Raw genomic sequence first — 16,993 nt, 5'->3', positions numbered from 1 at the left:
GGGGCAAATGATGAGGGGATTTTTATCTTTGGACAAATATAGCCTCCACATTAAATTAGGAAGCCTCTATGGAAAATCCCAGAATCCCACATAATGCTCAAAGGGAGAGATTTGCGGCTATCATATCAGTGATTAGCTACGATTTTGGGCATAACTAGAGCTCCAAGACCCGGATATTGGCTCTTACCAAAATTATCTTTTGGAAACATATAAGGGTAGCAAATGAAGATTTTGGAGGTAAGTTCTCATTTGATTAAGAGACAAATACTCTTTCCTATCACCGGATATCTCTGTTCTAGGAACTGACTTGATCGTCGGAGAGCCATCGCCGGGACTGCACCCGGCCGGCTTAACCGTTTCCTTTTGTTCTCAGGGATCGCGCTTTGGGAGCTGAGGTCGAATCGCAGATCAATAGTTCGATCATCGGGTAAACTCGACCACGTTTCCCTAAGCATTATCAATTATGTAATTTAAAATATCGTACGTGGATAAACAAATAACATAACTAATTGTATTTATGAAAGATATTTTAATTTAAAAAAGCAATTCGTTAGGTATTTACATTACAGTGGCCGGCAAATGTCGAAATTGAGATATCAGTTCATTAATGGGATTCCCGTCATGTCGAAACTGAAAAGGTTGGCAATAAAACAGAATAATTGAACGTAAAAAATAGTCCTATTATTCATTATGTACAAATATATCTTGCCCTCCAATAAGCAAACAGCTACAGTTGTTTTGCATGTTATGTGTTAGGATATTTTTTAATTTAATTTTAATTATTTTTATTTTATTATATTGCATCCTAAAAATTGAAAAATTACTCGATATTATAACTCAATCTTCAATTGCTTAATATATATTTTTAGTAACAACGTTAAAATTATTATTTGATATTTTGTCAATAATGTCATATTTTTATGTAGCATATATCAGTACTTCTTTCTATATTTTTATAACTGCATAAAAAAGGTTAATTGGTGTCCTACGATAATCGTATAAATATATATATATATATATATATGTATATATATTAGTGACAAAATTTGAAGTGATAATATTAAAATTGTGATTAATTATATGTATCAACTTATGAGAATTTTTTGTCTTATTATTATATGATTTTGATAGTTTTAATTAGTGATTAAAAATATTGTGCATAAAGTTGTTATTATGGATAACAAAAATATATATATTTTTCTATTTTTTAATTTAATAAAAACAATTAAAAAAATAAAATTATGTCGTCGGTATAACATGAAAAGGTTTTCTTTCTCATGAGAAATTTGGTCACGATATTTTCTCTACTCAAATTGAAATAATTCTCATGGTATTTTCGTGTTAGAAATTGGAGAGGGACTGGTGGTTGGAAAATTAATGAGAATGTCCTCTTCTAATTCTCAACCTCTTTCTTCCAATCAAATGATTATTGAAATTTGTATTGAAACACCATCTACGTTTTGCTACATCAGAATAGCATATCCAACGATGAATTGAATTTCTCTATTCCATTCGATAAATAATAAAATATCTATGTTGTGTTTATCCACGAAGAGATTTTATTTAATTTAAATACCTTAAATATTGATTTTTTTATATATCTAAAAGCTTATTTTTAAATTTTTAATTATTATTTTGAATTATAAAGAAATACTTCTTGATTAAAATATCTATATTGTGTTTATCCAAAATCCTAACTCCAAAATACAATATTAATTTGTAGTTATCTTATATTTAAGATTAAGTTTTATTTGATACTAATATTTTATTTTAATTTATGTTTGACTTAATACATTCATGGCAAGCAAAATGCTAATGTTATTGTTATAATATTGTCGTTATGAAATTTCATGAAAATGTTCTTGTAGATTTTCTAACAAGAGATGGTAGCATAAGCAAACTCCGTCATCATAAGGCTTAGGTATCTCAGGTTAAATCTTGAGCAGCTTGACAAAAATTTTGGATAGTTAATGGTGAAAGCCCAAATAGCTAGCCAAGTCCAACGAGCAGATTTTGACACTGTCCAGATCGCAATTAGGAGTACCATTCTAGCTTTTAGCTCGCTATGGCACGACCTCATGGGACCAATTTGGAAAGCATCTCCCTCGGTGATGACTCGCAAGTTGAGAGAGCAGGACTCTACACCTACAGTGGTAGATTCAAGTACTGCCGACATAAGGCCATCGCCAGACTCTAGTGAAACGGAAACAATTAAGTCACAGGAAATACAAACTCCTGATGATTCAAGTCAACCAAGCATCTTTGGGGAAAATGTAGCACCCCCTAACGCTACTAGGGCTATATCTTCCCTAAACGTTATATTTAAAGTAATCACTGTGTTTATATATATATATATATGTACAAAATCATCTAATCAATATGTATACGTAATCTCAACGTCATAACAGACATAATCAACCCACAACATGATATATACATGTTGGAAAATTTATGGCCCAGGACCGGAAATAGGGAGGCCCAATAAACCCACTTGGATGGCTACAGTTTGGCCCAAGCCCACGACCCACAAACCAACCCACGACCCTACCCGACTCGGATTGGTTACTTATTTCTACCTAACCCTAATATTCTCCCATATCTCACATCTCTCTATTCCCTCTCTGTGATTCACTTTCCACTTGCAATGATTCTCTTTCCAAAACAAAGCTGACAGTTTATGGAAGGTGATCTCTATCTTCCATCTCCATCTCTTCTCTCGGCCCTATAAATAGGAGACTCCTTCTCCTATCTTATAAGATAAAATTATTCCGATAAGCTCAGTGAAAATCTTTGTGAAATAGAGAGATTGAAGGTCTCAGTAACCGTGTGCTAAAAAGATCTATGTGATCGAGGGTTATAACCTTTGTGGCAAGGGCTTTGTGCCAAAACCGTGTGCAACCGTGGATTTTATCTTAAGGCTGCCGATCTGATCGTGAGTAAAGCCTCAGAAATGGATCTGGCTCTCTGAGCCTTCGTTTGATCGATTATTTCCGCTGTTCTATATTCATGTTAATATCTTGTATATCTTTGTGTATTATTTTTGCAATAATGTTATGGGCTCTCCACCCAACAGTGGTATCAGAGCCACGGTTTCTATGATCTTGAAGACTCACGGTAACATCTAACCATTTTTATTTTTCGCGAAATTGCTGCTGAAATTGTTGTATTGGGAATCCTTGGTTTTCTCTTCGTGTATGCTATGTGCATTATTTTTGAAGGATATGCTTTTAGGCTTTATGCCAATAATCGCTATGTACACTTGTGCTGTGAGTGATATTATTGCTTAGTGCATTAAGTAATGTTCCTTCGTGGATATTTTTAGTGTTTGTGATTTATGCCTAAGTCGCTAATTTTTTTTTTAAAATGAGCCTGTGTGGATATTTAATTGAGCCTTAATGGTTGTATGAATGAACCTTAGTGGTTTCATGAATAAGCCTAAGTTGCTCGATAAACCTATGTGGTTGTATGTCTTTGTGACATTACTTTGGTGGTAATTTATAGCCTATGTAGCTGTGTGATTGTGCCTTAGTGGCCGCCTAAGTGGCTCCTTGAGTTCTTTGTGTGCCTTGATGGTGTGAATTTGCCTGAGTGGCTGATTAAGCCTTAGTGGCTGTTTGATTTAGCCTCAGTGGCTAGGAGTTCATAGCGTCGCTATTTGCTTGGTGCTTGCTTTGTGGAAAAGTTAATTATGTTGTTTGCTATGTGTTGTGCTTAAAATACCATAAGTTAAATTTTGTTACTAACACTCTTTATTTTGCAGGAAAAATCGGCTATGATGTTTGCAGATCTGTTTAATTTGTCCCTTTGGGCTTTGGCTCTTTTTGGGTCGTGCTCCAAGGGGGAATATGTTGGAATATTTATGGCCCAGGACCAAAAATAGGGAGGCCCAATGCACCCACTTGGATGGCTACGGTTTGGCCCAAGCCCACGACCCACAAACCAACCCACGACCCGACCCGACCCGAATTGGTTACTTACTTCTACCTAACCCTAATATTCTCTCATATCTCACATCTCTCTATTCACTCTCTGTGATTCACTTTCCTCTTGCAATGATTCTCCTTCCAAAACAAAGTTGACGGCTTATGGAAGGTGATCCCTATCTTCCATCTCCATCTCTTCCCTCGGCCCTATAAATTGGAGACTCTTTCTCCTATCTTATAAGAGAAAACTATTCCGATAAGCTCAGTGCAAATATTTGTGAAATAGAGAGATTGAAGGTCTCAGTAACCGTGTGCTAAGAAGATCTATGTGATCAAGGATTATAGCCTTTATGGCAAGGGCTTTGTGCCAAAATCGTGTGTAATCGTGGCTTTTATCTTAAGGTTGCCGATCTGATCGTGAGTAAAGCCTCAGAAATGGATGTGGCTCTCTGAGCCTTCGTTTGATCGATTATTTCCGCTGCTTTATATTGATGTTAATATCTTGTATATCTTTGTGTATTATTTCTGCAATAATGTTATGGGCTCTCCACCCAACAGTGGTATCAGAGCCACGGTTGCTATGATCTTGAAGACTCACGGTAACATCTAACCATTTTTATTTTTCGCGAAATTGCTGCTGAAATTGTTGTATTGGGAATCCTTGGTTTTCTCTTCGTGTATGCTATGTGCATTATTTTTGAAGGATATGCTTTTAGGCTTTATGTCAATAATCGCTATGTACACTTGTGCTGTGAGTGATATTATTGCTTAGTGCATTAAGTAATGTTCCTTCGTGGATGTTTTTAGTGTTTGTGATTTATGCCTAAGTCGCTAATTTTTTTTTTAAAATGAGCCTGTGTGGATATTTAATTGAGCCTTAATGGTTGTATGAATGAACCTTAGTGGTTTCATGAATAAGCCTAAGTTGCTCGATAAACCTATGTGGTTGTATGTCTTTGTGACATTACTTTGGTGGTAATTTATAGCCTATGTAGTTGTGTGACTGTGCCTTAGTGGCCGCCTAAGTGGCTCCTTGAGTTCTTTGTGTGCCTTGATGGTGTGAATTTGCCTGAGTGGCTGATTAAGCCTTAGTGGCTGTTTGATTTAGCCTCAGTGGCTAGGAGTTCATAGCGTCACTATTTGCTTGGTGCTTGCTTTGTGGAAAAGTTAATTATGTTGTTTGCTATGTGTTGTGCTTAAAATACCATAAGTTAAATTTTGTTACTAACACTCTTTATTTTGCAGGAAAAATCGGCTATGATGTTTGCAGATCCGTTTAATTTGTCCCTTTGGGCTTTGGCTCTTTCTGGGTCCTAGTCCAAGGGGGAATATGTTGGAAAATTTATGCCCAGGACCGAAAATAGGAAGGCCCAATGCACCCACTTGGATGGCTACGGTTTGGCCCAAGCCCACGACCCACAAACCAACCCACGACCCGATCCGACCTGGATTGGTTACTTATTTCTACCTAACCCTAATATTCTCTCATATCTCACATCTCTCTATTCCCTCTTTGTGATTCACTTTCCTCTTGCAATCATTCTCCTTCCAAAACCAAGCTGATGGTTTCTGGAATGTGATCCCTATCTTCCATCTCCATCTCTTCTCTCGGCCCCATAAATAGGAGACTCCTTCTCCTATCTTATAAGAGAAAATTATTCCGATAAGCTCAGTGCAAATGTTTGTGAAATAGAGAGATTGAAGGTCTCAGTGACCGTGTGCTAAGAAGATCTATGTGATCGAGGGTTATAGCCTTTGTGGTAAGGGATTTGTGCCAAAACCGTGTGCAACCGTGGGTTTTATCTTAAGGCTGTCGATCTTAGTGATCGTGAGTAAAGTCTAAGAAATAGATCTGGCTCTCTAAGCCTTCGTTTGATCGATTATTTTCGCTGCTTTATATTGATATTAATATCTTGTATATCTTTGTGTATTATTTCTGCAATAATGTTATGGGCTCTCCACCCAACAATACATATCAAACACCACAAGTAATCCATCACAATTAATTCCCACTCTTACGTTCTCATTTATACAAACAAAATACGATTTGTACTCTAACTGACAAAGAGGAGAAAACTGCATACTGGCTCGACCTGCCTGAGTATAGCGTGTAGACCTAGTTTTTAACAGGCAGACACCTCAAAGTCTATCCTAAAAGAAAATGTCAGCAGATGAGTGAGCCTGTCACTCAGTAAATAAATATCCAGCCCTATCTATATATGTATATCAAACACAACCCAGACATGATAAGTAGGCAACATATATAAAATACAGTCAATTTAATTCCAACATAATCAGCTTCATCACATCACATAGCTAACTCGCAATAAAACAACTAATTAAACTCCCTTTCTTTTAGTTTGCTTACCAAAAGGTGATATCGTATTTTTTCCATCAACTCAATCTCACCATTAAATAAGTTCAAATTAATCCCCTTGACAGCTAGCTCATCAATCTCATTTTGCATCATAGCTCTTTCAATTCGCATCATAGATCTTTTATTTCGCAACGTCGCTCTTTTCATATCACATTTTTTTCATATCGCATCAAAACTCTTTTTATTTTCTTTCTTTCTCATAACGCATCATAGCTCTTTTCATTTCATTTCGCCTTATAGGTTTTTAAACATATCAAGGGGTCTTCACACCACAATTATATTCAATTTTCACCACTCCCTCATTTCCACATATCACCGTTTTTGTAAGCAACTAGTAACATAAAATCATATATCGATACATTCTCAATTTCAAATACCCACAACACAACATACAACAAACATAATATTTCAACGTCTTCGCATTTCACGTACACAATATCGTCAATCAAATTAAATCATTCACCACTCATATACTTTCTGATAAATCAACATCAGCATGAACCATAAATTTAATACCACAAATAAAGAAAACATATATGAATAATTCTAATTATTTACTTACCTCGACTTCACAATACTTTTATCTACTCAATCAATAATTGTCCGTCCTTACCTTACCCCCATATCCTATAATGAGTTATACCACATACAATTAATATATCGAGAATTATATAATCTCCCCTAAAAAATGTGCATGAGTTTAGATTATATGTTCCTAGTGATAGTGATCCCAGGTCCCTCCAATCCAAAATGTCCCGATACCCGCTCATATGCATGTAGAAAATCACGGAGTAACCCCATGTGTTGACTGCAGATGTTAGTAAAGATCATCATATCATCGGCACAGGCTAGGTGGGACACCTGAACCCGATCCAGAGATTGGTAATACATCATCGGGTTTGCCGCAAAGAGCCTATCCAGTCCTCGAGATAAGTAATCAGCAGCAAGCACAAATAGTACTGGGGATAAAGGATCTCTCTGTCGTAGGCCGCTATTGAATGAAAAATTCCAGCATGGTCCGCATTCACAAGGACCAAAAACCCAACAGTTTGAGACAGCATTAACCACCAAGTCAATCCAGCACTGTGGGAAGCCTTTCAGTCGCAAGACTTGAAAAAGAAACTCCCAGTTGACCCGATCATTGGCCCAGTTGACCCGATCATAGGCCTTGACCATATCAAGCTTAAAGATTACATTCACCTCCGACCGTCGAGACTCAAGTGAGTGAACCAACTCTTATGCCAAAAGGACATTATCACTCAATAATCGCCCCGGGACAAATCCACTCTGGGATGGGGATAACACCTTTGGCAAGACATACCCAAGCCTGATGGTCATCAGCTTCGTGCAGATCTTATTCATAACATTACACAAACTTATTGGCCGATACTCACTCTAGGAAGCTAGGTTGGCAGTCTTTGGTATAAGATAGATGGTAGTAGAAGTGAAACTCTTTGGCATCACTATGCCATGGAAAAATTCAGTCCCTGCACTAAAAACATCCTCTGAAACGAGATCCCAGCAGGTATAATAGAAACTCGCCTCAAATCCATCTGGCCCTACAACACTCTCCGGCACAATGCAGAAAACTGCCTTCCGAACCTCTGCCCCATCATTGGCATGGCACACAAGAAACACCTATCCTCATCTGTCAGGCCATCCTCTAGGCAATCTCGTTCTATCTCATCTAGAATTACCGGCTCTGCGGATAGGAGCTGCTCAAAGAAAGAGGCCACCTTAATTGATGTCGGGTCAATTAAAACCTCCCTCTCATGTTATATCTCAAAGATCGTACCACGAAACCTCCTCTTCTTCACCAAAGAGTGGAAATATCTCGTGTTCCGCTCCCCATCTTTAACCCATTTGATGCCGATCTTTTGTTTCCAGAAAGCCTTCTCCTGAATCAACATGCGACCCAATGCAAAGTTTCATCATCCATGCTTCATTGTTTAGGTCTTTTACATAATTGGAAATTCTTTTTTCTTCATTGAAAGTGATTAACTATTCATAATTGAAATATAAATCGATTTTAATTACTTTTATTGAATATTAATATTTAATAAAGTCAATTATAATAATAATACATGGTTCAATAATATAAGATAAATTAAATCTAAACAACACCTACTATTATAGTAAACAACATATACGATGCAGTAGAACAATATCCCATGCATATAGCAGGGTTCGAATCCATAACTTTTAAAGTCACGAGGCCTTAATTTTACCAAATGAGTTAAGACACCTAAAAATATTAAAAATATATATAAACACTTCTTTTCTGAAACAATTTGGTTATATGTATTACATTAAAAGCCAAGTATTCGATATTCGATTTATTTCAGTTAACTGTAATCAAAATAAAAATCAAACTTAATACCAAAGTTTTAAAACAATTCGTGTCAATTAATATTGAACCGAAAATTCAGTTTTAGCAAAATTTGATAGGTTCATAGAACTCTGCCCATCTCACCTTCCTATAAATATGTGTGTATAATTATATAAATGATATGATCTTATTTAATTATATATGTTTAAATTTATTTATAAAATATACCTTTAATTGGATGCGGACTAGAAAAAATAGTATTTTTTGTCCTATAAGTTGGGTTTGTTTTACTTTTGGTCCAATTTATTATGGAATTAATACTTTTAATCAGTCCCGCAATTTATAAAATTAACACTTTTGGTCCTCATTCACTTTTCGATTTATAATTTAACAATGTAGATGACGTGTTTAGAATGTGGTTGTTAAGTATTTTTGGATGGAAGAAAAATTAGTCCTTCTTCCAACAGTTGTTTATGAGTGCTCCATTTTAAGGGTGGGATTCAAATTTTGTGAGAGAAGAGAGAAGTTTTCCTTTCTTTGTCCTAATTTCCTTAAAAAAAAAAAATCCCCTCAAATATAATTATATTGCCCCCATAAGTGGTCCCAAGCTGAAAAATTCATCATTTTTCCCTCTACAAAAAAAATACGCAACGATCACATGCTCTCTGCCGTTAAATTGTAGATGAAAAAATAAATGAGAATCAAATATGTTAAATATTTTATAAATTACAGAACTAAAAATACAAAATCCATAACAAATGTGATCAAAATTGAAACTCGCCTAATTTATGAAATAAAAAATACTATATTCCCCAGATAAAGTATAATATTTTGTTTCCAATTGGATTTGGACTTGAATCTATCAAGACATAAGTTGAGCCTCTTACCACTTGAACTACACAAAAATGACAATATTTTGTTTGCAAGAGTTTTAAATAACATAAGAAAAGCCTAAGGGAAATAAAATTAATATCAATAGCAAAAGAGAAATATAAAAAAGAAATCACAAGAAACCCTAAAAAAGGAAAAAACTAGTTTCTTTTTCTTAATTTTTTTTAAAGATAGATAGAGAAATATCAAAATAAATGCGCGTGTTTCTTTTTTAGGGTTTTTAGAATTTTTGATTTTATATTCTTTATTGATATTAGAAAAATCCAAAATAATAAAATAGAGATAAATACACTACAAAAAAATAACTCAATAGCTACAAAAAAAATTGATGTTAAAGTTAGTGTCGAGCTAAATTAAAAAATAAAATTTTCGTTGCTAATTTATACTATTTAATATATATTGTAAATAATTCGTTTCTAAATTCGTAAGCAAGTAAACTTTCATTTCTAAATATTAGCAAGTAAATTCTTGTATTAAATATGTGATTTAGCAACAAGAGTTTTACTTGTAATTACTTTGACGCTAATTCTTTTTCATTGCTATCAGGCTATTTTCTTGTAGTGATATTTCTTTTTTCATAAAATAAGCGCAGAATTTCTTTTGGTACTACAACTATGGCATTTAACGAGTTTAGTCCCATAAAACTCAAAATTAAGCCTTTTTAGTCCCAAAAAATGCGATTTTGGAACTCCATAGTTGCAAAATCAGAATGTCTTTTTTGTCCCAAACAACACCTTTTAGTCTCAAACAATATCTTTTTAGTCCCAAAAGAATACACATAACTTTTTGTGACAAATAATACGTGATTATGAGTTTTATGGTATTAAAAGCGGCACCTACCATAGATATGGTATCAAAACAAATTCTGTCTTTATTTTATGAAACTGAAAAAGCATTTTACCCAATAAAAACACCTTGTATTATGCCTTAAAAAAAATTGCAAACATTCGAGATGTTCTTTTTATTATCTTTAGGGGAAAAGTATTATTTTAGTCCGCTAAATATGCCTAATTTTAATTTTAGTCCGATGATTATGTCCATTTTTGTTTAGGTTCAGTAACTTTACGAAATTGCTTACTTTTAGTCATCTGACAGGTTTTGGACAATTTTACCCCTATGAATGCATATGGACTAAATCTGTCTTTCAAAAGTTACGTAGGGGTAAAATTGTCCGAAAATCTGACATAGGACTAAAAGTAAGCAATTTTGTAAGTTACTGAACCTAAAAGAAATGGATATAGTTATCGAACTAAAATTAAAATTAGACATACTTAGCGGACTAAAATAATACTTTTCCCTTATCATTAGTTTTTATTATTTTGATTCCATTATTTTTTAAACTCATCATTCGAGATGTTAGAAAACTAACGAAGCTAATATTTGGGATTAAATCGCAAGTCTTTGGAAGATATTGTCGAATATAGTGATTCAAAAATAATAAAACTAAATCTAAAATATGACTAACTTATCAGACATATGAATGCAACTTCCCGCAACTCATTAAGATCCTCTAAACTTCTATACATACATCTCATTCTCAAACCAATGTAATCATAACCCTCTCTCCTTGTACAATAAACACTTCCATAAATGGCATCACCAAATGCTTTAACCTTCAAGGTTACAAGGAAAAATACAGAGCTGATCCCTCCAGCGAAACCCACACCCCATGAATTCAAAACTCTCTCCGACATCGATGATCAAGAGGCCTTCCGCTTCCATCTTCCCCTCATCGCATTCTTCCCAAAAAATCCAGCCATGGACATAAAGGATCCGGTCAAGGTTTTCCGCGATGCCCTGGCCAAGGCCTTGGTTTTCTACTACCCATTGGCCGGGCGGCTGAGGGAGACGGCCGGTAGGAAGCTGGTGGTGGAGTGCACGGGCGAGGGCGCACTGTTCATTGAAGCAGATGCGGACGTGAGGCTGCAGCAGTTCGGCGACACCCTTCAGCCGCCGTTCCCGTGCCTGGAGGAGCTTCTTTACGATGTCCCGGGCTCCGGCGGTGTGGTGAATTGCCCTTTGTTGCTTATTCAGGTATATATATAATGTCAAAATCTATAAAATATTAGAAGTTTTTGTAAAATATAACAATTATCGAAATAATCATCAAATATTTAGAGTTTAAAATGATACAAATAAATATTTTTTATTTAGGAAAAAATATTAAGAAAAAATTATAATTTTAGTCATGTAACTTAGGGGATGACCTTTTTAATCCGGTACAAATTGATTTTCGTAATTTAGTTATAAAACTTTATAACTTTGGCAATTCTAGTCCTTTTTTAGTCAATTTGACCAAAAATTGCAATTTACTCGCAATTTTAGTCCTGTAAAATAAATTCATGAAGGACAAAAATTGATAACTCTTTCAAGTAATAGGACTAAAAATATCAACGCTCTCTAAGTTACAGGACCAAAATTGCAATTTAATTGACTTATTTGCAAGTCACATGTAATTTTGGCTGGAAAAGGATGAGAATTGCCAAATTTTTACAGCTACATTACTAAATTGAGAAAATCACTTTTTCTAGAACCAAAATTACCACCTCTATAAGTTACAAGACTAAAATTATATTTTTTCAAATAAAATTATAAAATTTAGGTGGATTAAAGAATTTGAAAAATCTTATAACAAAAGGTGGCTTAATCTTACTTTTCTTTAAAAGATAATATCTTTTTTTGCTTTTCCAAAATAGACCAAAGAACGTGTGTATATATATATATATATATGTATACGCCAACTGTTTGCTCTGATTGGATTTTTTATTACAAAGAGTATCTATTTTATTTTTATTTCATTCAACATACACATATCACGTATATAAATGTATCTATAAATAAAATATATGATGTCATCTTTATACACATAATGTTACTTAAAAAATTATTATTTCCTACACTTTTAATGGCTATGAATTAAAAGTTATGGTAAATAACTATTATTAACTAGATAAACCAATAAATTTAGCTTATCTACTATGGAAAGTATGTTTTACCATGGTTACACCCCGTGATAAATAATTTTTTTGTTTTAGCCACGATAAATATTTTAGTCACACTCGCAAAATTACTGCTAACAATTAAATAATTGATTCACTACTTATTTATTCAAAGAAAAAATTACAATTGTAGTCCTGTAACTTTATAATTTTGGCATTTTTAGTCCTTTTTGGCCAAATTGACCGAAAATTACAATTTAGTTCTGTAAATAAATTCATGAAGTACCAAAAATGCCAACTCTTTCAAGTTATAGGACTAAATATACCAATGCCTCCTAAGTTAAATGACTAAAATTGTAATTTAATCGGATCATGTGCAAGTTATATGCAATTTTCTAGCCAAATTGACCAAAAAAAAATGAAATTACAAAATTATTAAAGTTATAGGATTAAACTTTGAAAATTAATTTGTGCAGAACAAAATTTGCCAGCCCCATAAATACGTAGAGGAGCAAAATTGCATTTTTGCCAGATTCAATGTCAATTCATTATTACTTAAATCTATACCTTTTATAATTGAAACATAATATTTCACCAACTGTATATCTAGTTGATTACCAATATAACTTATTTGTATTCAAAAGATTTTTTATTAATTTGTTTGCGAAAAAATAATTAAAATATTTTGTCATATGATTTTAAAGAAAATATATTTAAAATATTGATATCTAATTACTTAATTTTATCTAAAAAAAAATTAAATACTTAATAATTTAATTTTATTATCAAATTAATAAAAATCTCAGTTTGATCCCTCTAACCATTTTTCGACAAAAATGTGGCTGAATTTTGATTTTTTTACCCTAAAATGGTCAATTTAAGTTTGATACTTTCACTTTAGTCCCCTTAAGTTTGTAAAATTATCAAGTAAACCTTTTATAAGCAGAAAATTATCTTTTTTATTTTTTTTATATTTTTATATGATGAATATGCTCTAATTAAATATTGAAAATTTTAAACTCTTATGAACATAATAGTAACATATTAATTAACTTAAAATAAAAGAGTCTCCCTCTCTCTCTTTTTTTTTTTCTTTTGCATTTTCAGAAGTTAAAAATATTAATAAATTTTATAAACTTAATCCAATATGACAATATAATAAAAAATCCAAGTCAATAGTTTTTAATCTTAGGACTTAAAGATAAGTTTAAAAAAAATTAAATCTTAATAATATTTATTAAATATTAACAACTAGGATTTTGAACAAAAAGTTGGTGGAATATACTTTTAGTTTTCTTATTATATTTTTAGATTATATAAGTTTTATAAAATTTATTCATAATGAATAAAAAAGAGTGAATGATTATTTTAAATTAAGCAATACTATTATTTTGTTCACAAAATTCAAAGTTATCATTATTAAATTAAGAAGTGATCCTAAGAATAATTATCAATTAAAATATCTTTAATTGACTGTAAAATGAAAAATACATTAAAAAGGTTAAATTATAGAAATATGCGTGTATGTATATAATATAAGAGCAATATTATTTATTATTTGATTGTGTTACATCTATTAATTTAAAGAATATAAGTACAATTAGGCGGCAAAATGAATTCAACCCGTAAGTTTATCTAGGACTGGCAATGAGTCGAGCTCGAGATCGAGCTCAATCTGATTTTTTTTAATTTTATTTATTTATTTATTATTATTATTATTATTATTATGATTATATTAAATGCGGGAATCATCATTTTTTTACATAAATTATAATTAAAAAAATAGATTGTATAATGCATATTATATTATTATTATTATTATTATTATTATTATTAGATTAAATAATGAGAATCACCAATTTTTTACATAAATTTATAAGTAATAAAATAGATTGTATAATGTATACTATATTATAAATATACGAAAATATAGTATGAAATTTTAATTTATTGTTATAAATATAAACTACTCATTAGTTTACTAGTAATATAATTAGTAAAATGTACAAAAAAAATAAAATCATTCTGAATAGTTTTAAGTTATAGAAAAGTATCAATTATATGAAATAATGCAATTGAAATACATAAAAATATTTTATAGTAGAGATTAATATATGTTCACAATTTGCAGTAAATTTATATATTTATAAATATTAGTATTACATTGACGTAACTTTTATCTTATATTGTTAAACAATATGGGTTAATCGAACTATCAAAATTTAGATCAGATCGATATGATCATACTTACACAAAAATACACTTGGTAATATTTTAGACTTATTGGATATACTAATGGCAAGATATCATACTAAGAATAATCATTCCAGTCGGTGTATCGTAGAATCCGGCCACGTAATTTTAAATCAAACCGTCCGATATGATCTATGGACACGGTCTTATATATATTTAAATTTGGTGTGAATCGGGTGCCCAAATTTTACAATATCGTAATTATTGTTTAAATTTTTTGATCTCATTATATACAATAAAATAATAATTAAAATTGTTCAACCATCACTATTATTATCATTATCATTATTTTTAGATTGATTCATAGAAATCACTAAATTTTGATATAAATTTATAAATAATAAAATAGATTGCATAATGCATAGTATGTATCCTGATATAATATAAAACTTAAAAATAGAAAAAATATCATAAGTAAATTACTTGTCAATTTAAAAAATTTATAACGTAATACAAATTTATATTAAAATATAACAAAAGTTTATATATGTCATATTAAATAACAATTTGAATTACATAAAATATTATAATTTACTAAGTTGTTGATTAAATTCTTTTTGTATAAAAATTAAATGTATAAATAAAAGTACCATAATTTATTATCATTGCAAAATAAAATGTATGGTATTGATTAATAATTATAATATATGGTCAATTTTAATTATAAAATTGATCAAATATTAAATATAAAATTAGATATATAAAAAAATTCAAAAATAAAAATATTTATAAAAAAACAAAAAAATAGGAAAAACTCACGAGCTGGTGAACAGACACAATATTCGAGCTCGAGTGAAGCTCAAAATTGAGTCGATCGTGAGCCAACTCGATTCATATGCCACCCCTAAGTGTATACCATCTTTTGTCTTTGGAAAAAATAAAATTCAAATATTATTTTGTCTAAAAGACTTTTTACTCTTTAGAGCTTTTCACTTGCAGGCCACGCGCTTAAAATGTGGTGGGTTTATCTTGGCTCTTCGCGTCAATCACACCATGTGCGATGGTTTTGGACTTATTCTATTCGCATCCACCATGACTGAGCTCGCCCGCGGCGCTGAAATCCCTTCTGTCCTCCCAGTTTGGCAAAGACACCTTCTCAGCGCGCGTGACCCGCCACACGTGTCGTACATGCACGATGAGTACGAAAACATACCTGATACTCAGGGAACTCTCATCCCATTTGAGAACATGGTTGAACGCAGCTTCTTCTTTGGGCCAGGCGAGATCTCCGCCCTTCGTCACCAGCTCTCGCTGCACCACCTTCGAACTTCTAGCAGCTTACATCTGGCGCTGCCGCACAATCGCTATCTCTCCAGACCCTAACGAAGAGGTTAGAATCTTATGCTTCGTGAACGGACGGAAACTATTCAACCCGCCGCTCCCCGCTGGCTACTACGGCAACGTTGTTGCTACCCCTCTCGCGATCTCCACCGCCGGAAACTTATGCAAACAACCCTTAGATTTTGCACTGGAGCTCGTGATGAAGGCCAAATCTAAGGTAACAGAAGACTACATAAAATCGGTGGCAGATTTGATGGTGATCAGAGGACGGCCACATTTTGCATTCGATATGCGAACTTATGTAGTATCTGATGTGGCATATCTAGGCTCTGAAAATTTGGAGATTGGGGGGGGCAGTCCTGTGTTCTGCGGTCCGGCGAAAGCTGGCGTTGGTGTGATTCCCGGGCTTGGGAGTTTAAACATACCCTTTAAGAATAACAAGGGTGAGAAGGGAAAACTAGTTCCTATTTGCTTACCGGCGAATGCCATGGAAGTATTTGTGAAAGAGCTTGAGACGATAGTGAAAAAGGATGATATTGATTTGGGTGATGCTCGGAAAAGTTCAATTTTCATAGGTCGCACTAAGCTTTGAGTGTGATATATATACTATTGATCATCCTCGTATTCTGGCCGCATTTGCTTCATGGATGTATAAAATAAGTGTGACGTGGTCGAAGATTTTTACTAAGAAATAAAATTAGGAATTTTATCTTGATATAATTGTACACCGGGTGAATTGTGATTTTCGAAAGAGATTCTATTTTCAAGGAAAATGGGCCTCACTCAATAACTAGTAACCCGCCTTAAAATATTAATATTTTGGTATTTTTAATAGTATTGGAAGTTATATAGTGTGATAAGTTGCATTTGTTTAATGTATGTCTCATACATATTAAATTATTCTTTTACCCTTATAATTTAATATATGTTTTACTGATGCACGTCAAAGTGCATGGGAATATATTATCCATGCAGATAGGTGGTTAATTAAATTGGACAT

At 32.6% G+C, this 16,993-nt stretch overlaps 1 protein-coding gene across 1 annotated transcript; it reads left to right on the top strand.

Annotated features, from left to right (window-relative positions):
* Window positions 1-10,983: 10,983 nt before the first annotated feature.
* On the top strand, window positions 10,984-16,765 carry LOC105167779 (benzyl alcohol O-benzoyltransferase). Its single transcript, XM_088883202.1, is given in 3 exon segments — window positions 10,984-11,554; window positions 15,652-15,968; window positions 15,970-16,765. Coding segments are annotated over 3 exon segments (1,377 nt in total). The 5' UTR covers window positions 10,984-11,110; the 3' UTR covers window positions 16,586-16,765.
* Window positions 16,766-16,993: the final 228 nt, after the last annotated feature.

This window comes from Sesamum indicum, linkage group LG8 (genome assembly GCF_026168435.1).
Source record: "Sesamum indicum cultivar Baizhima isolate 11 linkage group LG8, ASM2616843v1, whole genome shotgun sequence".
Lineage (NCBI taxonomy): Eukaryota > Viridiplantae > Streptophyta > Magnoliopsida > Lamiales > Pedaliaceae > Sesamum > Sesamum indicum.
The sequence above is the reverse complement of the archived record's forward strand: the minus strand, read 5'-3'. Positions and strand labels throughout refer to the sequence as shown.